The sequence below is a fragment of the Corapipo altera genome, unplaced genomic scaffold, assembly GCF_003945725.1.
Source record: "Corapipo altera isolate COAL_440 unplaced genomic scaffold, ASM394572v1 75, whole genome shotgun sequence".
In the NCBI taxonomy this organism is placed as follows: Eukaryota; Metazoa; Chordata; class Aves; order Passeriformes; family Pipridae; genus Corapipo; species Corapipo altera.
Genome location: NW_020884887.1, coordinates 15,539,345 through 15,563,011, shown reverse-complemented (window position 1 = coordinate 15,563,011; position 23,667 = coordinate 15,539,345). Strand labels below are relative to the sequence as shown.

At 42.4% G+C, this 23,667-nt stretch overlaps 1 protein-coding gene and 1 long non-coding RNA gene across 7 annotated transcripts in view; both read left to right on the top strand.

Annotated features, from left to right (window-relative positions):
* The window catches only part of GABRB2 (gamma-aminobutyric acid type A receptor beta2 subunit), a 151,003-nt gene that overhangs the window by 81,706 nt on the left and 45,630 nt on the right, over nucleotides 1-23,667 (top strand). For all 6 annotated transcript variants that reach the window (XM_027643259.1, XM_027643256.1, XM_027643255.1 and 3 more), the window contains one exon: nucleotides 12,046-12,128. In XM_027643259.1, coding sequence (XP_027499060.1) covers nucleotides 12,046-12,128 — 83 coding nt within the window. The remainder of the gene's footprint in view (nucleotides 1-12,045; nucleotides 12,129-23,667) is intronic.
* On the top strand, nucleotides 19,567-21,127 carry LOC113947054. Its single transcript, XR_003527626.1, has 3 exons — nucleotides 19,567-19,829; nucleotides 19,988-20,151; nucleotides 20,230-21,127. It is a non-coding gene; the product is annotated as an uncharacterized LOC113947054 (long non-coding RNA).

Here is a 23,667-nt window from a genome sequence, read left to right as displayed (position 1 = left end):
GTTCACTGAAACCATTCACAGGTGCTGAGGGTTCACTGAAACCATTCTTTCCAATCACTAGAGCTTGAGTGTAATTTGTATGTGACATGTGGAAAGTAAATACTTCTACTGCTTTCTTTGCTGTTTTGCCTTTCTTTCCTACTCATACATTTCTCCATTCTTATGGCCCACAAGAAACAGAGGGATAATTTAGGCACAACTAATAGAGACAATTCCTTAAAATTTCGTTTCTTCTGTTATTTTGTCTGTCATGGCCAACATACTCCCCAGATGTGCTATTACTGCTTCTTTCACACAATAATATTGATAATTCTGTCTTCAAACATTTTCGGGGTTTGTTCTTCAGAGAAGTCACAGAGTTTTTGTATTTTACTCATAATTTAAGGGCTTATTTACTTTTAAGTATCACTGCTGAGTTCCTGATCATTTGTTGCAAATACTGGGGCAATTTGGTTTGGTCCATTGAGCTTTTGCTTGTTTAGGAAAGAACCTGTGTTGCAGCTACAGTCAAAGGAAGTTCATTGTTATTTTTGCAAACAGAGAGGATGGTTCTTTTCCTGTCAATGAGTTCTGCCCCTGGTGTCTCCTTACCAGTTACATATATGTGGTTTGTGGCCATACAGGGATGAAAATCTCTCTAGTTGAAGCTTGCAAGGGGAGGGAGTGAGGGGGTAATGAGCCTTTGGGTTCCAGAGAAGTGATGCTGAGAGAGAGACTTTGAGGGCTGTTCTGGCACATGTCAAGGTCCATGAGATATAAACAGGGAGAAGTGTGAATGGAGAAGTGACCTAAAAACACATGGAAAGGACCTGAAGGGAAACTTGGATTTCCTCTGTCCAGAGTTGGGCTGCCCCAGAACGTGGTTCTCGTTACCTAACACAGAAAATACAAAGGCTTTGCAGGATGTGGAGTTTGCCCTCTGAGTAAGGTGCTGGTATTCTGAATTTAGGAGTGTCTCTGCTATTCCAAGAAGAGAGAAGTTATTAATACCTTTTTGAAGTTCTGTTTGAATCAGTTGATTAGAAGGTGACTGAGGAAGTGGAAAGCTGAGGCAGATCTGCTGCACCACAACCCTCCTTGCATGCTTTCAGCATCCAAAATTTGAGATTCTGACTGTTGAAAATGCTGGCAAGTACAGCCATGTTGAGTGATCTGGTTATTACCTCATGTTTGTGTCTCTGGGAGATGTGGGTTACAGTAAAAGCAGACTCCACTTAACTCCAAAGAACGGCTTCTGTGGTGCAGTGCTGACACTCATATGATTTGTCTTCTTATTTGTTAGCTTGGAGGGACATTGGGGAAAAACATTTAACCTTAAAAAGAGGGTTATTAAACTGCTGACATTGTTTGCTAAATTTCTGGTCTACGGTTAGAAATGAGATTTGCCACCTATAAGAGAGATTTTGCAGAGGCACTGGTTCTAGCTTTAGGTTAAATCAACATATGTAACACATGACAGTAGTGATGAATTCTGGTCAGTGCTTGAAATATCTGAAAGTAAATTTTTATCTGAAATACTGAAATGTTGTGACAATTAAAAAAACCCAAACAAACAACCCCCCCCCCCAACCAGATGGATATTTCTCCTTACGCAGCATTTAACCAGATATTTGAAAACACATATTGTGAGATGAGAATGCTGGACTGGCTCACTCAGAATTATCTTACCCATTCAAGACATGAGAGAGATCATTTTCATTAATTGTTCCATATTTCTCTCTTGGGAACCCTGCTTGCCCATGGCAGTGTGGCTGTGTCATGGCAGTGTTCTCTCCTCCTGCCCTCACGGTGCAGGCAGTGCTCACCTGCAGTGCCCATCCCTGCTCAGGCTTTTCTCTTTAGGAGTGATCTTTAAGAAGCTCTTCCAGCATATTTCCCACAAGTACTGGGGCTCAGGGAGGGTGTGAGGGTGATGTTACTGTGGGGTTGTTATCCCTGTACACTGAACACATTCAGAGGTGTTGTGCCAGCTGGTTCATGGGCACTGTGCTCAGCTCTCCCCACCCCCTGGGTGGATGTGCCCACCGTGCTGGCATTCCAGGGCTTTGGAGAAGGGCTGTGGCTGGATGGCCATTGCTCCATGCCTGGCTCAGGGTGGATGGGGATGTGCAGGGGAGGACACAGAGCCCCACAGCCCTGCTGTGCCTGGAGCTGCTCCGTGCTGGGGCTGCTGTGCCAGTGCTGCTGTGCCAGTGCTGCTGTGCCAGTGCTGCTGTGCCAGTGCTGCTCCCACCGTGTGGGTTCGTGCCAGGATTTGTTTGCAGTCACCTCAGAGCTCCTGTGCATTTAATCAGGGAAATGCTTCCCAGTGCCCTGCATTTGATTTACTGAGTTTCAGCATGTGTTGTCTGATTGTTAATGTATGAAAGACTTTTAGGTAAAGCATAGGAGTAATTTTAGAGATTGGTTAGAAAAAAATAAAGGAAAAATACACACTTTTTACAGCAAAATGATCGCATTAAAAATTCCCTGAATTGAGGGAATGGGTCCAGGACAGGTCTGACATATCTGAGAGAAGCATTTAACTTCCCATCAGATGTACATTTGCTGTGTTGGGTAGGACTGATAGTTTTCAGCTGACTCTTCACCTGCCTCAAATGTGAACTACTCATGTTTCTTGGAGAAGAGAAGGTTCATGGAAAACCAATGTAACATGGAAAGCAGTGGGGGATACATTTTCTAAATTAAATTGTAAAAATACACAGTACAAAGAAATCCTTCCTTTGTAGCTTATGTATTGACTGAACTTCCCCTGCAGTGTGAAGTGTTACAGAATGCCAGGAGTGATACCCCCTGTCTGCATCAGCCTGGAAAGCAGAGACCTGATTAAACTCTGATTAGAATCAGTTGAACTCGGGTTCTCTTTGATACTCAGGTCGTACACTGTTTGCTAATGGTGTTGTGTAGAGAGTCAGCTCAGGCTCTTTGGCAGGTCAGATCCAGTATCTTCCCAATCTAATGGCTTTATTGATCCCCCATGCAAACAGCTGACTGCACAAAGCCATGGATCCTACTGGCACTAGAATGGAGAAGGGACCTGGGTGAGGTTACTGAAGCTTGGCTTAAGGGAATACAGATTCTATTTATTAAAAAGCATATTTTGCAGCAAAATATGGTAATTAGGATGAGGTTCCTCTTTTTTTTTTTTTTATTTCAGTGTATGCATTAGAGTTCTGGCCACTGAGATCCAGTTAACTGAGAAGTTTCAAAGGTTTTATTTCATGAACAGGAAAGGACTGACTGGATATCCCAAAGCAGCCCCTGTGCAGCTTTTGTGTTTAGATTTCCAGCGTTCAGAGGGTTACAGCTCTGATCAAGCCTTCAGTGCCTCTTGCCAGTATGGTGCAGCTGGTGTGCCAGAAATCTTTGGGGTGGTTTTCCTGTTTCTGTTCGGAACAAAGTTATGAACATTTTGAAATGAAAATGAGGAAGAAAAAGGTTGTAACTGAACATCTGAACTTGGACACAGAAAGATTTCCCTTTGGAAATGGATTTCAAGAGGAAAGCTGGAGTTCACTTGGATGCCTGGTAATTTTAGTCATTAGGTTTGACTCGTTGTGCTTCTCTCACTCATCCAGTGAACTCTTAGCTAAAGTCGAAGTGATCTGAAATGTTCTGGTTGATCTGAAATGATCTGATTTGGAAACGTTCAAGGAGAACGTGGCTTCCCAGTTTCAAAAAATTGACTTGGGTGATGCAGCAGTGAAGTACAGTTGAGGAATGATCAATATTAAAGATTTGTGTAAAATCAAAGCTAACAGCCTAGGTGATATGTAGTACTGCTCAGTCACTGAAACCCAATTCTCACTGGCCTGTCTGGCCAGGATTGAGAATGGGATTTGGCCACAAAAAACAAAGGAGAACAGAGCTGCAGGGCTGAGCCCTCCAAGTCAGAACCAGCTTGCTTCGAGGACAGATGATTAAGGAACAAATATCATTTATGCTGTTATGTAAATATGAGTGTGTGAACATATTTGTGATGTATATGAACTCCAGATGCTTTGGATCTCTAGGATCATCTGTGGTATTTGTTTGTATTCTCTCCTTATTGACAGTTGGTATTACAGTGATATTTGAAAGGATGTCAGTAGGGCAAAATGACACATTTGGATACATCTCTTGCTGTGACCTAAATATCGGAGTGAAGCTGAAATATTTATTTGCAAAGCAAGAGATATTGATCCTCTGACAGTAGGCAGTGACACGGATATTTGGGTTATTGTAGGGACTGATTACAGCAGATTTAATCAGCTTGTTCAACAGTAGTACCAAAGGGGGCACTTTCTCTTTTTTTGCTTGTGGCTCAGTATTGAGCCTACAGGATGCAGGAGGGAAGAGGAGGGTGGGGACAGCAGAGGTTTGAGCTACATCATTCTCTTTCTGATGTGCTCAGTGACTGCCTGTGCTTCCAGCTCTTACTGGACATTTTTAAAAAATAAAATTATTTTCTACAGTTGTTTGATAGTGGCTCATCTCTCAGGTAGAGAATGAAGGAGGTACTAGAGATTCAGGAGTATTTTGCCAGAGCACTGTGAGGCCCTAAAGAGCACATTCCAGGGGAGAGAGAGCTGTGCTGCTGTGGGGGGGCTCAGGATTTGCCTCCACGTGACACAGGAAATCCGGGGCTCTTATTTTGGGGGATTGCTCAGCCTGCTTTCTCGGTCTGAATATCTGGTGAAGGACAGTTTGGTTTTAGACCTATTCAGGGAACAGGGAAAGGGAGAGTATCCTCTGACATGAGGAAAGACAGAGCAAAGCCCGCTCTCCGTTCGTCCCAGATTTGCTCCTGGTGGGGTGCCCAGTGCAGTGCCCTCTGGAAGGGTCAGAGATGGGCACTGGGCACAGCCTGGCCAAAGGCAGGAGCTCCAGGGCACCAGTGTCAGCACACGGGGATGGAGCTGCTCATCTCCCGGAGGAGGATGTTCCCCTCACTCATCCTCCTTCATGGTGAGGAAACCCCCCGGGGTGTTTGTACCACCCACATCTGCTGAAACCATTACTGAGGCATTTTGAGGAAGGTCAGGTTGTCTGTGGACAGAAAGTAGAAGAAGAAATTAAGAGAAACTGAGTAAATACTTCGTTCCCAGCCTGGTGAAGTTCTGTTAGAGAGAGTGAAGAGAAAAGAGGTTACATGTTTGTGAACTTTTTTTCTTTTGCTAGAATTACAAAGGTTTTTAGTAGATGGTCTGATGGGGAAAAAAGGCGTAGAGAGTAAGTGGTCTAATTGAAATGCTGCACAGAGGCAGCCCAGCTCTCCTTGCATACCAGGCTGTGCAGATACGTGTCGAATAAGAACTGAATTATTAAGTAATAACCTGTATCTGTTATTGTACTGTGCTTTGCACAGGTTGCCTTCATGCTGTCTCCCCGTTTAATTGCTTTTAATGTGTGACTCTTGCTTTAGGACAGGGAGAGTTCATTTTACTTTTGTCTCAGAGTTTTGCAAGGGTTAGAATTTTATGGGTTACTGCTTTGCTGTAAAGGTTCTTGAAAGAAATGTAATAATTTCAGGTCTGTGCTAGAGGGTCTTTTACTGACTTTTTCTACCTTTTTGAATCTGAGAGTGATTCTGCTTACGAAGAATCCACTTAAATTTATTATTTCTATTGACATTTTCCTCTGGGAAATGAGCTGTCTGACTCACAAAAGCCAGAAGAGGAAAGGGAGCTTTGGGCTCTAATCTTACTACTTCTGTAAGAATTACTAAATAAACTGCAATCATAAAACTGAATGTGCCTTTTTTACTGAAGATTGTTTTGACTTCCACATTAATTTTTAACTGGAGTAGAACTTCCTTTCTCCAGAGCAGTGAAAATACTTTGCACTCCGTTTCCCGGAATAGGCAGGTCACTGGTGACGTTCCTGGGGCATTTTGTGAGAGGGCAGGACTTGGCAGAAATCAACTGCACAGAAAGTGCAGGTGAAGCACATCCTGGAGCAGTGACTGCAGTCTCTGTGGGAGCTCATCCTGCAGAGCTGGGGCTCCCCAGGGACTGAGGGAGGTGCAGGAGCTCAGGCTGGGTCAGCACCGACCCCCCTGGAAGGGGCTCCTCAGGAACAGTGTCTGGCAGTGCTGGGGTCGAGCACTGCGGGTTTGGGGGTCACTGGGGGGTCACTGCCCTCTGAGACCTGATGGAACATCAGACAGACCTGGGGGCAGAGGAGCCTGTTCTGCAGAGCCAGGGGTGCACTGTGGGCTGGGGGCTGCTGGAGCTGTGGCTCTGTTAGGGCTGTAAAAGTTCACACTGTTTTACCTGGGATGATTTGCACTTCTGGGTGTCTGTGTTTCCAGAGGCAGTACCACCTGCACAGTCTGTGCACTGAAGCACTGTGTATTCCTTGGAGAAGAGATTCCTTTTTTCCCCTGGCTTTTCAGTTAATTATTTAAGCATTGTATCTTTATGATCCTGGAATAAAAACTGTTCATGTAGGGTATGTTTACAGTCCAGGTACTCATTAGAACTCAGCACTGATTATTTTTGGCACTGATTATTTTAGACACCAAATTTATGTGTCTCCTTAGAAAGTTCTCTCTTCGATAGTTAGAGAGAGTCTGTATTTAATGTGATGTAATATCAGAACAACTGATTTAAAGATGTTTTCTATATATGATTTATTTTATGCAATATGATCTGGGTGGTAACATTATAAAATTTTAAGAGAAAGAAGGGGAAATAATTCACTTTTTATTTCAATGCTGATATTATCTGAATAAAGTAGACATGCAGTTTTCACAACTAGAATAAGAAATGTGTTTTGCAAAATATTTGAAAATAAAACTGTTGCATTTCCAGTGATGGTTAATAAAGCAAAGGACTGTGAACTCTGTGTAAGGGGAGGAGATGTACTAGGTCTTCATACCAAGGATGCTTGTTTCGTACTGCTCATCGTGCTCATATAGTTTCATTTTCTGTAAGTCCTGCAGTGGTTTAGCATTCTGCCTTTTATTTATTTCTACAGAAAGGGAGAAGTGAAGTGAATGCTGAAAGACAAGGATACATTTCGCAGCAATAAAATATTAAAATTGTGAAGTGCTCCTCTGAGCTCTTCTGCCATGTTATGTGGGTGTTATTTTCTAGAGGAGAACATATTATTTCAGAGAAAGGTTTTGAATAAATTCAGTCTAAAGCAGAGTTTATTGTAGCAGAAGATTTTACTGCAGTGATGTGTGCTTTTTGCAGGGGTTTAAATTATGAACATGATGTTATGACTGAGTTTTAGACACAGGGACAGGATAGTAGGAAATGCTGTCTCACTTAAAGAAAGGTACTTATATGGCAGTACAGCAGGAAATTGGGCACATTGCATGGAAATGTGCAGAAAATTGTAGTTCTTTTGAGTCAGAATTCTTTTACCATGAAATAATAGCCAAATTCTCCATTTTTCCATGACTCTTCTCTGTGGGGATGCACATGGCAAAACAGGCTGTCCAGCAGCAGGGAAATGCAGAGCTTCTTCCCAGGAAGATCAGAGGCACGTGGGTTTTAGTTTCCTCTTAAAAAATCTGCTGTGCTGCTTTTACCAGCAGTACCAACCCCAGCACAGCTCACTGAGGCTGCAGTTCCTGGGGGCACTCGCTGGCTTTAGCAGCTACTGGCTTTTCCTTTCTTGTGTTACAACTGGCAAATGCTTTAGCATTGCATCCTTCACGTTCTTACCTTGTGTTCTGGCTGTACCTTCTGGCTTTAACAAATGCACTGAGAGCTTGCAGAGAGCCCCTGGCTGGTCAAGGATTGCACAGCACAGAGACAAGGGGAGATATCAGCCTGTCATTAGATAACGAGCTCCTAATGGAGTCAGGAAAATGAGCTCCTGGCACTTGGGTTGGAATACTCCAGAAATGTTGAGAAGTGGTGGTAGGAGAGAGCATGTTACAGATTCTGGGTAGCGTGTGCATATCATTTCATCTCAAATGGAGACATCAGCCTAAATAAAACTGTTCTTCTTTTCCTGTAAAGCTACTTTGAGAAACTCTCTATGCTGTTTACAGTGAAAGATTATAGTAGTCAATAGCTGAATGTTTAGACTTGATGTTGAACTTGTAGAAATGTCACTATTTTTTATTATTTGTTATAACTAACTCACAAACTATGATCACACAAGGGAAGCTTTTCTGTGAATAAGCAGGAGGAGGAAAAATTCTGTGAACTCTCTAATTAGCAAGAAATCTATTTTAATTTAAAAGTAGATTTGTTAGTATGTCTAACAACCTTGACATGTGTCTAAATCCAGTATTGCCCAGGAGAGATACTTATCACACTGAAGTTTTGTTCCCAGAATTTCCCTGTATTTGCAGCTGGTTCTGCTGCTGTCACAGATGGTTTCCAGCTGTCTGCAGAAGGACTTTTTCCAAGAAGCAGAGGTGAACAGTGGGTTGAGCTGCAGTACATGATTTCAGTGAATAATGCAGAGAGTTCTGACTCCCAGTCATTGTGAGCAGAGGATTCTTATAAAGTCTTGATAAGGAGATCCAGTCTGTGGTTATCTTGGGAGCTCTTTGGGTTGCTCCTGGTGTTGCTCGTGGGGAGTCTCTGCCCTCAGGTACCCAAAGCTGAGGCAGAACCTCAGGCTGCTTTCAGCAGGATGTACCTGCAAACATTTAAAGAAAGAATCAGTCTGTTTATTTTCCTGGCCTCAGCTCAGTCAGTCTCTGACTCCACAGGCCCCTGATCTGTCAGGGCTGGAGCAAAAGAGGTGTTGGAAGGATCTCAGTCCCTCAGAAGAGCCCTCAAGTTGTCACCTTCTTGCTCAGCATTTCTGCAGTGTCTGTAATCCTGTAATGACAGGGCAGGGCTGCTGCCTTCCAGGGCACAGGGAAGTTTCTGTTCTGCTTATTCTCCACAGCTGCAGAGCCTCTGCAGCTCCAAGAGGGAGTTGGATCCCGTCCATCTCCACATGTCATTGGCATTGCTCTCCTGTCCTCCAGTGCTGTTTTTTCTTCACTAGTGATGTCAGAACTGTTTAAGTTGCTATTTTGAATTTCAAATCCCACTTGAACTTGTCAGAAAATCAAAATGTGTAGGATTTTGAAAAACTGTCCCTCCATAGCACTAAAAAATAAGAACTACTAACACCTCTAGGATGGTATTATAATATGGGTATTAATTTCTGCATCACTCTTAAGTTTGGAAGTGTTTAAAAAAGTTCTTTATGGCCTTCACATTTGGCCTGTGAAAGGAGCAGTGCCAATTTCCAGTTCTTATTTGAATTGTAGAACCTCCCTAGAGGTTTGGAGATGAGCAGATTTTCAGCTTTCTCAGAAATAATAGTTTATATGAATTATTTTGAATTATTGACAGCAGACTTTCCTGACAGCAAATCAGTTGTGGTGCAGGTTTCTTTGCTTGTTTGGACACATGAAGTTTTCTTTAGGTCTCCATAATCCTTCATTTAGTCAGTTTAGTGATGCTTCAGGGTTTGCTTTTTTTGTGCTTTGTAATCAGTCTCCATTCAAAATACAGAGCACGGAAGAGGAAGATGAAGACTTGTTTTCACTGTAGGAATCATAAATATCACAAATATCATATCTCTTCCTCTAACAGCAGATGGAGATGAGTGTGAGGCAGTGCTGGGGTGTTTGTTCCATCCAGGGTTTCTCTGGGTGCTGTTCTGTTCATCCCCAGTGCCTGCTGTGCCTCCACTCACAGCGTTGTTTTTTAGAAGCTTTCACTTTTCCAGTGTTTCTTCTCAAGGTTACATTATGAAAAGTACAACATTATATTTTTTACACTAGTCCAGGCTGTATAACAAGTATTTTCAGACCTTTTATGAAAATTGAAGTATCTCTGCTCTGGGGAAGAGGCTTTAGGCCTGTCTCAAGCACTCCCAACTGCTGTAATGAACTCTGTCTGAAAAGGTTTGGGTCAGGTGTCCTGCCTTTAAAAGTGTTCTGAGGTGGCAATTCTTGCATGCTCTTGCTTTAATAATTCAATTTATCTATTCACCGTGAATTGCAAACCACTAAGAATTATCAAAAGGTAGTTTTGTTGTTTAAGTAATTATAAAGATGAAGGAGAACTTTTTCTACTTTACCATAACTGCGAAGTCAGGGTAAAAAATATGAGAGATGTACAAGGAGAGGAAATGACAGACATTTTATTTCAATGGATTTGTATTATGGATAAGAATGAACAAGCAAGTTGAATTAAATATATCATTTTGGCTTGATTCAAACTCTGCTTTACCAACCATTTCCATTACCATGCCCCTTTTTTCTCTGCTTTCTGGTGAGGCGAGGCACTGTTTCTTTTAATGATTTGATAATGATCCCTCCAGAACTCTTATTCTCCCTGTCTGCAGCCTTCAGCCCCGTTTGTGGTATCTGCTGCCCCCAAAATGCTTCAGCAGGTGTGGGAGAGTTGTGGGTGCTCTGCTCCCATCAGTCACACACACACTGTGCTGGGGGTGGCACAGGACAGGGCCTTGGCTCTGGGGGGGAGCCCCACATCTGGTACACTCTGGTGGGAAATGTTTAGTGCAGAGGAAGCTGTTAGAAAAATTAGTGGTGAACCAGGTTTGTATTGACCATGATTCTTGTGTGTGTATAAATGTCTCGTGTAAATCTGGGCTCCTGCCTTTTCCTCTGTGAGCTACTGAAATTCTTCTGAAATTCCTGACTGTAACATACACATAGATATAGAAATACTGAGGAAAACAAAATACCAAACCTCCTCCCAAACCCCCATAGTCAAACAAAAAACATGAGCTGTCATTTTTTTCTGGTCTTGCTGCGCCTTTCTTGAAATTTTCCCAAAAATAATCAGTCTTACACTGATACTGGATCTGGGCAATTCCTTAGATTTTCCTCTTAAAAATAAGGAACCAAGTATGAACTGCCAGAGGTTGTCTTTACATACAATATATGCTGCTGTTTGCTCCATTTGCTGTCAACAGACATGTATTCCTCTGCAGGCTGGTTTTGGTAAAAGTTGGGAGGCTTTCACTGAGTGGAGCCAAAGTTCTTTTTCCCTTGCTTTTGTCCAGCCCAGGAAGCTTTCTTTTGAAGCATGTGTGGGGACCCACACTGATGGAAAACATTGTATTTTCCAAAGCAGTTCTGTGAGTGTCCCTACACTGAATGAAGAAAGAACTCAGTGCCAAAAGGTTCCCTTCTCTTGGAGAGCCCAGTTCCTGGGAATGCTCAAAATGTAACATTAAGAGATCTTGTCCAGATTGACAAGAGGCGGGACAGTGTTTGTAGGAATAACTTGCCCCTGCTTTTGTTCTCTTTTATTTGAAGGAATATACAGGGATTGTTTTTTCTGGAGATGACAGTAAAGCATTGTTGGATAGGACAGTAAGGGTACTAGTGAAGATTTTTAAGTGCCTCACAAAAACAGTTGCTGAAGTAAGTTTGGAGTCAATTTTAGTAGGCAGCTGTAGTTTTCTACCTCTAATGAACATTTCTTAGGTATTTAAGGGGAAAGTATGACGTCCATCAAATGAAAGAGTTCTCTGAAGTTGTTTTGTGAGAACAAAGAATGTACAAGAAGTTTTTTAATCAGTTACTGAATATCTAAATGCTTACTATGAAAGACCAGTAACCCTCATACGGGGGGACAGGATTTTGAGAAGGCAGCTGAGTCCCTCAGTCTCTCATGTCCACCTGACAAAGACACAGCTGCTGACCCTGTCACGGCTTGGGGTGTTTGCTATGGACACTTCATCCACTCCAGCTTGGGTCCCATTTTGGGGGGTGTGTGCCCTCCTCATTTTGGAATTTCTGGTTGGAGCTAATTCATTTGGTCAGCCTTCAGCTCAGAGCCAGCCTGTAAATTGGGCTGTGCAGTGCTCTCCTTTCTGCCCTGCTCTGGCCAGGCTGTGCTGGGCTCACAGAGAAGATCCCTGTGCCAGGGCCAGCTCTGAGCCCAGCCTGGCCTGACCTGGCTGGGACAGCCCTGGTTCAGGTGAGCAGCAGCAGCACAGTGTTCCAGCAGAGCCAGGCACGAGTTCAGTTGTGGAGAAACACAGTTTGTGCTGTCAGTGAGGGGGCTCGAGGGCAGATTGGAGCAGGACCCGTTAACAGGCCCTTGTGTTCCTCCCCAGAATCACCACGACAGCTGCCTGCATGATGGACCTGCGCAGATACCCCCTGGATGAGCAGAACTGCACGCTGGAGATTGAGAGCTGTAAGTACTTCTGCAAATCCTCCTTATTCGGGGCCGCTGCTTCGCAGGCTTTAGTTCTGTCGGGTTGGGATTTTTGAGGGTTTGTTGAGGTTTTTTTAACATGCTACTAACCCAGTTGCCTTCCTGTCTGATGACATTTAGATCCTTGTAAACACATGAGAAAAAAATAGCTTTCCAGATGGATTAGTAATTTGTGGCACTGGGATTAGCAAAGTTATTCTGTGTTTTGATGGACAATTTACAGCTTTAAAAGTCTCATTCAAGTGCCTTGTTGGAGTTCATGTGAGGAGCACAAGGATTATTATCAGTTCTTTATCCTCCTTTACTGCTGAACTGTGTGGCAGCTTGTTTCCATTTATAAATGAAGGCAAGAGGTTACAACTGTCCTTGAAATAGGGGGGTTGTGGTTTTTTTTTCCCCTAACCACTGTGCTGTAGTTAAACTTTGAACACATGTAAGGCAGTTTGTTTATATACACTGACTTAATGGCTGGCATTTTATTGAGCTTTCTGTGTAGATAAAATTTGTGAATTAAAACCTCTCTTTTCTCCAAAAAACCTTTAGGGAAATCTATCAGAGCAAACCCAATTCATGATCCCTTTTATAAAGACAGTATTGCAAGTGTGTTTCTTGACACTCTAAGATCATTATCAGCACTCTGAAGATTAATGTCACACTCTAAGTTACAGTAGGCAAGTATGTGTATTTTTAAAGTAACTTCTGTGTTATGAACTATTATGTGGGTTTTCTGTGTGCACTGAAGTACAAAATAATAATAATTTGTGCTGCAGTGGGTAAGAACTTGGTACAGCTGAACTTCTTTCTCCTCTGCCAGAGAGCATTTAAGAACATGCTTTACATTTGTGTCCAGGTTCCATTCATTGCAATTCACTGTAATTTCCAGGTAAGTTAAAACCCTTGTGACACTGTTGTGTGAAATACTTTACACAGTGAAGTGAAGGAAGTGAGACTGTCAGTAAAGCTCACCCCTTGTGTGTGGTGACATTCACAACAGCAAATGGGATGATGGACTTTGCTCTGTTGAGATTAGATCAAATCTTAGTTGTTTGAGGGGGTTTTGTAGTTCATTATAGAATTTCCATTGATAATTGATTCAGAATTTCATACCTGCAGCCAGTCACTACACTACCAGTCTGTTAGGCTGATTATAATGTGCAAGGAAACTGCTGGCATAATGGTATTCAGGTTTACAGAGATTTTTATTGAGAATGTTTTTGTTGTGACAGTGTCCTTTAATTGTTGGTGTAGCAAAGACCTGGAGTTTTTCTCTTTTCCAGTTAAGTGTGTAAGGTAGGAGGATGGAGAGTCAGAGGACATCCTTTCTTTCTCTTTCCAGCACTGTTGAAATGGTCAGCAAGGTGTTGCCATCTCCCTGCACTGCTGAGATGACTGAATCTGTGTGGGATTCACAAACTAGATATCCCCTGCCTCTCACCCTTCCAGGACCCACCCTGGGAAATATTCCCAGGAAATATCTGCTGGGTCAGTCCTTATGCAAAACTGAAAATGAAATTGTCTCTGCTTTTCAATGAGAGCACTTGTTCTGATTCAGACTTAGAACGTGGGACTTGTAGGTTGAAATTTTCCTTTCATCTGATTTGGAGTAACCAGATCAGTTTGAAGCCAGATCAGTTATCTTTCAAGAAGCAATCCAAGGGAAAACCTGCTGTTTAATAGGATTGTCTGGAAAAAGCAGGAAGAGCAGAGCTGGAGGAGTATCTTTGCTCCCAGCAGCAGTGCAGCCCAGTATCAGACACCTTCCAATCAGATCATTTGGAAGCTCATCAGCAGGAGGAACATGAGTCATCTCTGTGTGCTCAGGGAGACTTCACAAGTACACCTAAGGTGCTGCAAGGAAATGACAGCAGCCTTTGGCTGGAGCCTGGAGAGCTTTGCAGGTGGCAGTTCTGGCCATGGATCAGAGCTGGAACTGAGGGACGCATGGGACAACTCCAGGAGCTGACTGGGCAAGGCTTCCTGGCAAATGTGCTCGATGCCAGGCAAGAAACTGTGCTGATCCCAGGGCTGGGTGTTCAGCGAAGGAGATGCCATGGGAACATGGCACTTCCACAGAACTGGGAAGGGAAACACGTGACTTTTGGGCTACTGATGGTTAGAATCTTAAAAGCCGTTCCTTTTTTTATTTTTTTCTTTCTTTTTATCAAACCTGGGCTGTATCCTGTGTCTCTTCAGCTGAGTGTGTTTGGCATCATGGCCCTTATGGGAAGGATGTTCCTCTGTCAGTAGGAGCTGCTGTTATCCAAGTGCCCCTTTTCTGTCTTCTTCATCATCAGTGTTTGGATGTCCTAATGGGGGTTCTGTGACAATTCAGCACTGAGGGTGGGAAGGGTCATAGATTGTTTAGCAAACAGTGGTGAATTCTGGCTCTGTAGCCACATTGTCCATTTTGGCAACATGAGCTTTTAGTGTGGCTTCCTTGGGACAGATCCTTTGTTCTTTATTTGTCCCCAGTAATTTCATCTCAAGTATGTTGAGAAGAGGTATAATTTCAGTGGCATAATGCACAGTGGCAGTGAACAGGAAATCCTTGACTCCTCTTCAGTGTGCAGATAGGATGATTCAGAAAGAGCTAAAATAATCCCAGTGGTAGGTGACTGCTGGGTAGTTGAAGAGAGGAAGGGAATTCAGCCCATCAGTGCACAGGACCAGGGTGGGTTGTGTACAAGTGAACCAGTGTTGGGAAGGTTTTGGGAACACACACACAGCCCCAAAGCTGGGGGCTTTAGTCAGGCTTTCAGGCTGGAAATCAAGAAATCCAGAATATATCACCCTGCAGGCAGGCAAGAGGGAAGTGTTTGCTGATTTGCATTCTGTCTCAGTACATCCCTGCAGCAGCACATCCTGGGAGCTCTCAGAGCACAAACAAGGTGATGCACTGTTTGCAAATGAGGAGAGAATTCCACAGGAGCTCTGCAACACACTCAGCCTTTGAAGCAACCTGGAGTTCAATTTAAAAGGGAATCCAATATAGGAATATCTTAGCTCTGCTTACCAACCCTGGACCATTTAAGCAATATAGACTGAACTGCCTTTTTTTTTCCTTTTTTATCATTCCACAGTTGAATATGGAGAATATATGGAATCATAAAGATACAGAAACAAAACACATGGTTTTAAAACTTCTAATGCATTTTGCCTTTTATAGCCAGTCTGAACTAGAGTACATTTGTTCTTATTATGGATGACCCTGCCTTTTATCAAAAGATTATTGGAAACAAAAAGGGCCCAGCTCAAAGAGTCCATATTCAGAAAGAACCAAATTCATTTGCTAAGGTTTGAGGAAAAAATGACATGTCCAGGAAGGTGTTTCTGATGCCGCAGAAAGATGTCTTCCAAAAGAAAAAGAATGTATTTGTAACAGAAACTCTGATAATCTTATATCCAAGAAATCATGTGGACGTGTTGAAGGCTGATGGGTTGGCACTTTACAGACTGTTTTGAAAAGGTATGAATTTTAGAAGGTAAATTCACTTTTTATTTAGGATCTGTGTTATAACATCTCATACTTTAGGCAAATGTTTTTCTGTAGGTCTGGTATCCTTTTGAATACTTTGTAACTGGTGACTTCTTTAAGAAAAAGAAATATTTGTAAGTGCTGTTGGAAGAGACATCTGAGATATTGTTACATATCTTAGGTCTGTGTAGTGTGTGATGGGAGACTGTAGTTTATTTTTGTTATGTTCCTTGCAGTGCACATATGGTTTGGTTCTTCTTTTAAAAATATTTTTTTACGCCACTGTAAGTGATGGAAGTGGCACTGAGAGCTCACAATGCCTTCTCCTCCATGGTATCGTGTTCCTTAAGCACTCTATTGCCTTTCTCAAAATGAAATAATTTCTTCAACATGCTCCAGCTCTTATGAAATAGGAATATTGATCAGGTGCTGGAATCACTTGACCTCAGGTCTTTTGCTTCAGAAGACAATGTAAACTGTCATTATCTTGTAGTGATCACACACCTGTGAAGAGAATTCAAATATGTTCCTACAGTCATTTTATTTCCTAAGATAGGAAATGGTTTTTTAAGATGCTTTTTCCCCCCAGCATCTGTCTCACTGTTTTAAAGGAAATAAATTAGTTTTCCTTTTGAGAATGCAAAACATAGTTGATTTACATTTTACTCACTGATCAGATTATAGTCTGTTCCTGATGTCTTTTGGGTATAAAGAAGCAAAAGGTACTCAGTTGAGAAACCCATGAAGATGTAGCTAATGGCCAAACCCTCTTTATGTTATGGCTCTTCCCCAGGGAAATAGTTTCAAAATGTTGAGCTTTTTATCTTAAAAAATAGTTTATTAACTATTTACCCATAATTTTAAAGCCCAAGACAAGCATCTGTCTGGAAACATTAGATTTTAGAATTTAAAAATTAAGCACTCCTATATATGGCTTCAGATGCTCTTTTACTCATCAGAATGTTTCAGCAAGGAGAAGTAGATTTCTTGGGTAACTATAACTGTTCATCAAATTAGAGTACATACATTAAGAAATGACTTTTTGAGTGTGCAAAACCTGTAGGAACAGGAAGGCAGTTTTGAGTCTGTTGTCAGTCTGTGATTTGCACTTGGCCACTGAAAACAGCAGCTCCAACAGTTCTGCTAATGCTGAATTCATTCGGGGGGAAGGACAAGAAAATGAACATTTGAGTTGTCGTAAAACTGTGGATTCAGCTGAGTTTGACCAGCAGCTGTGGCCTGTTCACAAACCAGCAGTGCCCAGACTGGGCTCAGGGCAGAGCCTCTGGCACATCCCTCCCAGCAGGGACTGGGGAGGGGTCACAGTGCTCAGGGGCTCTGCTCTGAAGGGAACTCAGTTTGCAGACTTGCAGGGTGCTCTGGGCTTGGGTTGCTGTCCCTGATACTGCTCCATTTGGTCCAAGTTTCCAGAACAAGAATTGGAGCTTCATCTCTGAAACGTGAGCTGAACCCTCCTCAGGGGCCTCTGTTCCAGAGAGGAATCTTTGTTCTCCATCAAGGTGGAGTTTTTTGTTTGAGTGATCTAGTTTTGTTTTTCCCAAACTGCAAGTTTTCTTTTTCCTACTGGTGCTCAAATACAACATACTGCATTTTCAGTCACTGAACAGGAAAACAGTTTCATTGGTTTTGTTTCAGCAAGTAGAAGCCAGAGGGAATAATAAAATAATCTTTTGCTTTGATTATGACATTAGATTTGGGTTAAAGAAGGGTTGGCTTTTCAAGCAGACAAGCCTGGAAAACATTTTACTTTGGTGGAATAACACAGTAGAAATTGAATTAGTTGAAGCACTGGCAAAGTTAAAAATTATAATCTTTTCATTGCTTTGCTCAATATATTGTGCATTTCTAATGATGAGAGCTTTGTGAAACACGTTAATTTGGTTCAGTTGCTCAGTGATATTTGGTACTGGCAGTTCACACTGATCAAATTCCACCTGTATTTAGAAAATACAAGCTACTTTCTGTTATTGGATACCGTCCCATTTTGTGATGTCTTTATGTTGATTTCAGAGTTAGTGTTGCTTATGACAATAGTAAGTAATTTTTAAAGAGTTCAGCCTTAGTATTATCAAACTTCTGGTAGTGCTGGGGAATTATCCCCCGGCTAATTCTTGTGTCAGTCTAACACCACTAAATTGATGTGAGAAAGTGCCATTGCAAATTGACTGGGACATGGCAGTGGTGGGCCAGTCTACACAAGAAAACTGTTCTAGTTTTAGAAATATTTCTGATACATATGCCACTCAGAGTATTCAGTATGGATCTGACACACTGTCCAAAATTATTTGGATGGAAATCCAAGAGATCTTTTATGTATGAAAAATTGTCACTCTTAGATAAACTTTCTCATGATGTACATTTGTTCTGAGTAAAAATGAAACACCAATAATACTGTTACTACTCTTAAGTAGCCTCCAAAATATGCTTTGTGGATTAACAAAGGAAGGGATGTCTAAGTGGTTGAGAGAAATCATAAAGATTATAGTCTTTGTCGTTTATGTTGTATTTATAAAAGAGTTGGGGGTTGGCTTTGCCCCTTTTTTTCTTATATAATAATTTAGGTCTGGTGTTTTTATGTGGGGAAAGAGAAGTCACTCAGTAGATGAATATGTGCTTACATTTCAAGGTATATTCAGGAATGATTCAGGATGGAAGGGACCTCAGGAGGTCTCTAATCAGCTCAGAACGTGGCCAGCTCTGGGGTCACACCAAGTCACTCAGAGCTTTGGCCACTCTGGTCTAGAAAACCTCCAGGGATGGAGGGTGTGAAACATCTGGAGGCTCCAGTGCCTGACCCTCCTAAGGGTGAAGAAGTGGAATTGCACTTGTGGAAAGGGCCACGTTGTGTGGGTGGTTTCCACTGTCCTGACCTGCTGCCTCTGCCCCAGAAGAAGTATGTGCTGGTACTAATCTGAAACAGTCTAAGTGTTGTGCAGCCTGGGCTGTAAAATGTAAGTTGTGAGTCATGGAAGCGAATGACAATATCCTGAGAATGCTGTGAATAAATCAGTACATTGTGCAAGCAGTGCTGTTTGACAGAGGCAGTTTTGGGTTGGAGTTAAACTCTCTGGTTTTCCTTGCAGGTGTGATCTCATGTGTGTGCTCTGTTCCATCTCTCCTCGTTCATACCCGGGTCCTGTTCCCACCACACCCACTGAAGTGTCTCTGAATACTTTGTCATTCTCAGTCACTTATTAAGGTTTTAAAAGTCTCAAAATAAGGGTTCTTTCCCCCTGGATGATGATTTCAGAATTTTCATTATGATGTTTGTCTCAGTAACATGTTTCTTATTATACACATTTTAAAGGCAATTCCTTCTATTCTGTGACTGCACAACATACCAGTTGTCTTTCTTGTGTATGGAACACAGATATGAATATCATGTTTACAGGAATATATTGGAAATACATTTGTTTAGGCAACAGCTTTGGAACTTGTATTGTGTCATATTCCTGCTCTCCAGCTGCAGAGCAACCACTGCTTGCATTTGCCACTGTTCAGGTTGTGCCATCCTGGGACTGATGTGTTCCTGCAGCCAGAGTTCCATTTGTTCCCTGAGCCCAGGCAAGAATCTCACATGGAGACAGGGGAACAGAACACAGCAAACAAGGAGCTGATGGCAGTCAGTGCTCAGCTCTGTGTCTGGAACAAGCCTTTCCACTCTGACACTGTGTTGCTGCTGTGCTCCAGAGGACTGGGCAGCCTTGAAATAACACCTTGGAACAGTGGTGGTCTGGGATGGAACCACTGCTGGGATGGAATCAAGTACTGAATGAATCCAGGCACTTCACTGATGTGTCAGAGATGACTATTTGAGTATTTGGTGGGTTCTGCATAACCTCACACAACAATTTCCTGGTAAAATCCCCACTTTCAGCTGGTTTTCCTGAACAGTTAATTGACAGTGAATGAAAAGTGAGTATTTGTTCAACAGCAGACACAGCTTTAGTCAAGGCAAACACCTCTTATGGGCTGCTGTGGGAACCAGTTTCATAGAAGCAAATCAGGCACCTGAATGTCCTGAGGGAGCTGAGCTGTGACCTCGGAGCACTCCAAGGGAACAGGAGTTTGTTGGTGCCCAGATCCTGCAGCACTCGGGGCTCCTCAGCACGTGCTTCTGGAGGGACTGATGTTACACAGGAGCAGGATGTGGCACTGGCAGCCTGAGCCATCCTGAAGTGCTGGTAAGGAACAGTTTTGCTTGTGAATTCTTTTATTCCTTTGGGGGTTTTTTGTGCCTGGACCTTTGTAACCTGTTCCTAACAGACAATCTATCACTGTTCTGGGGAGATTCTTCTTTTTCTTTTTACTGTGGTCCCTCTCTCTCTTCTTTTCTTTGCAGAGCAAAAACGAGTGATGTAAACAGTGACACTGGTGGCTCCTGTTGTGTCAGAATTACTGTGCCAGGCATGGGATCCATGGCAAGGACCTTTTCATTCTCCACATGCAGTTAACAGGAATGTGCAGGGGAGCATCAAAGTGCTGCAAGTGCACTGTGTTTATGCTGTAAGTCACTTCTGTTGCTGTAGCAGGTGGTGGTGGCACTATACACGTGTAGTAACTAGAGGATTATTTTCCTTTCAGGTTTCAACAACAACTTTCTGCAAGTCTTGAAGGATCAACAGTGTTAGAGGTAAATGTACGATATTTTTCTCTGGTAAAACCAACATCAGAGTCTGTTCTCTTGCTCTCCAAGAAGAATTATCTTTTCACTATCTCTATTTTTATTCATTTATGGGAAGATGGTGTTAAAGAAGTGGGTTTAACATTTTTCCATGATGGCAGAAAAACTTCTATCTCACTATGTCCAGAATATACATTTTACCCTGTGTGGTGCTGTGTACATCAGAGCCTTCTCGGTTTTTCCCTTTTCCCATCCTTATTTTCCCCTTCCTTATTTTCTCCCTTTTCCCCCTATTTCCCTCTTTTCACCCCTTTTTCCTTTTTTTTTTCCCCTTTCAATGACTCCTCATGTACTGGTGATACTACTGTGGAATTTATTGTATAGCTGTGGGAAACTTGCTTTCATTGTAAAATTATAAGGTGTCTCCTAAATATGGTAGCATTCTTAAAAAAATAAAATGGTGCTGTTAATGTTGTATCTGTGTGTTTCATTATGAGTGTAAAGGAATTCTGAACACAGCAAAACATGGGAAATTTTAGAAATCTGAGAGAAGATGACTGGGAGATCAAAATGCCTGTCAGTGTTTCAATTTTTCTATTTTCACATACAAAATCATATATTTAAAAATATCATACTTAAAAAAAAAAGCCCTTTCTTTTGAATGGGGATCTTGAAAGTGATGCAAATGTAAGTAGCATTTGTACTGTGCCTGTTTCTGTCGATTTGTGCTGCTGAGTGAGGCATGAACAGACTTCCAGTCACGTTTTTTTGAAGATAAGTCTTTTTGTAAGCGAACAGTGAGCTCCTATTTGCACATATTTACATATGTACTAGCTCTTACTTGGCCTTGAAACTGTACTCAGGGAGACTTTGTTCTGTGGCTGGATGCCAACTTGCTTTTGATTTTAAGGAATTTAATAAAAGATATTTGATAAATGAGGTCGATATACCTGTTACAAATGGTATGGCTGTAGTTTTGCAGAACATCAAATTGTAAAAGCAGTGATGTAATTATCATTTAAGGATGATTTTCGTAGTGTTAATGGCCATATGTGAACAGGCACCTTCACATGTTTTCCTGCTTTTTAAATTGGTTTGCTTTCACAGGGAGCTCTCCAGGCCAATTAAAACTTGAGCTTGGGTCTTGTGAACAACTCCTGCCCAGTGTGGTGTTGGTGGTCAGATAGAATCAACCATGGTCTTGCTTTTGGTCATTCTTCACTGGATAAACACACTGGTTTACAGATAGAATAGTAATGAAGATGATGCAGAAATGTAGGCAGTTAAATACAGTAAAATGTTCCTTAGCTGATTTTTTAACAAGTGCTTTCTTGTATTGCTGTACCTGTGAATACTACTCCATAAAGCAATGCTGTTTTCTAAGCAGCTTTTCTGGTTTTTCTGCTTCATGAGGAGTGCAGCCCTTTTTTTCCTGGGTATGAAATGTGCAGTTGGAAGATGAGCTTTTCTGCCAGGGCTGGTGCAGGTTCCCTGCTGGAGCATCAGCCAGCACCTGCCCTGAGCCAGGCTCCTCTGGCCACTCCTGTACCTTTGGTTCTTGGCACAGGGAAGTGTTCTTGTGAGTGATCCTGTGGTGTTACCGTGGCTCTGGAGATGAGGAAGGTGTCAGGTTCTACAGGAACAAAGCCATTTTGTGGTATCACTTGCTGTTACTGGAGAAATACTGTGGTTTGGAATGCAGCATGTTTTCCTTAAACACAGGGATTTAGACAACCTAGAGCAGCTGCTTGTTCTGTGTGCTTTTGTTTTTGAATTTGTTTTGTTTCTAAATCCTTTTTTCCTTCAGGGATTTGGATGATTGTGGCAAGTATTTTAGCCAGAAGGTAGAACAAAGCTCACTAGGGGTGCTCCAGCTGGGACTGAAAATATGCCATTGTTGGTTCCACATGTTCATGAGCCAACACATGAGGCCACTTGACCAGCCAAAAATGAACTCAGTCTGTTAAGGAGGTAATACCTTGTATCCAAGGCCTGTCATTCTGTTGTTATATCTCCAAATTTCCAAATTTGCTTGTGAATATTGGCTATTCTGAGAGCGTGTGACCTTCGAAGGAGTAAGCTCAGCTCTCAGCTTGAGCACTGTCATCCCTAGTGAGCTGTTCAGAATAGATTACAAACTGCTTCCAAAGGAAGGATGAATGTAAGCCCTAAATAATTATGAGAATGATGACTAGGCAAGCCTTTTAGTTAGATCGTTCCTTATCTAAATTGTTTTTCCAATCATGATAAAAATATCAAAGTGTGCTGTAAAAATATCTGAGCAAAATATCAGAATCAGTTGCACAGAGGAAGATAATTAGCAGATAGTGTACATCTGTTCTTACAAACTCAAAGAAGGGCAGATGAGCTGATGTGGAGCTCTGTGTGCTTTAACCTGGACTATTTTGAGCCCCTTGGCTGTCTCAGGATCTGTCCCTGCATTGCAGCTGTCTGCAGCAGGATGGATGTCGGGAAGTTGCTGTTGTTTCCTACAGTGCACGTGGAACTTCACAGTTCTGACTTGGCCTGTTGGGGACAGCTGAAGTCAGTGTGGTTTCCTGGTTGATGTGGCTGAGAGAGGTGCAGAGTCCTCATCCTTGAAAATCTGAGCAAATAAACACTGAGTGAGAGCTGTCACAGTCTAAAGGATGTTCTCACCTGAAGACGTCCTTGTTGCACGGGACACACGCTCAGAGGGGGTGTCCCCTCTTTGGGGCTCAGGGTTGCTGCTCTCCCAGTGCCTGGGATGGCTGAGGTGTGGTGATCCAGAGCTGGCTGGATTTGTATTCCAGAGCCTTGGATGGGAATGGGAAGGTGCCATCAGTGTAAGGGCTGTTCCCACAGAGCTGCTGTCACCCCTGTGGCAGGGGGCTCAATGACCCTTCCTGCCCACAGGGACACTTGGGCACTCCCTTCCTGATGGCTGCTCTTGGATGGCAGAGGTGTGTGACTGGTCTGCTCCAGTGACCATCTGGACAAGGGCTGTGGAGCTTTGTGTTTGCTCACGGGGATCCTTCTCCTGTCACTGTCTGAGCACTCTCCCCAGTTTGGCACCAGTGCCTTGACGTTCAGAGCAGGAAATCCCTCCTGACTGACAGTTCTAAATCCCTCAACACAGCCCAGTTCAACAATACAGCATTACAACTGAGGGAAGAAATGCAAAAATAATGACTAATTTTTAAAACTGGTTTTATTGTATTTCAGTCTGGTTTTCAGAATAAATGTAACAATTTAGTTGAACATGTTTAAATATAATTGAAGTTCTCTTTATTTGCAACAGTTTTTGATGAGGAAATTATTGGGTGTTATTTACTGAGTGTCTGCAGCTGAGTTACATCTTGTTGCATTTTAAGTTGCTCAAGCTGGTGCAAAAAGACCTTGGGGATGAGTATGATCAG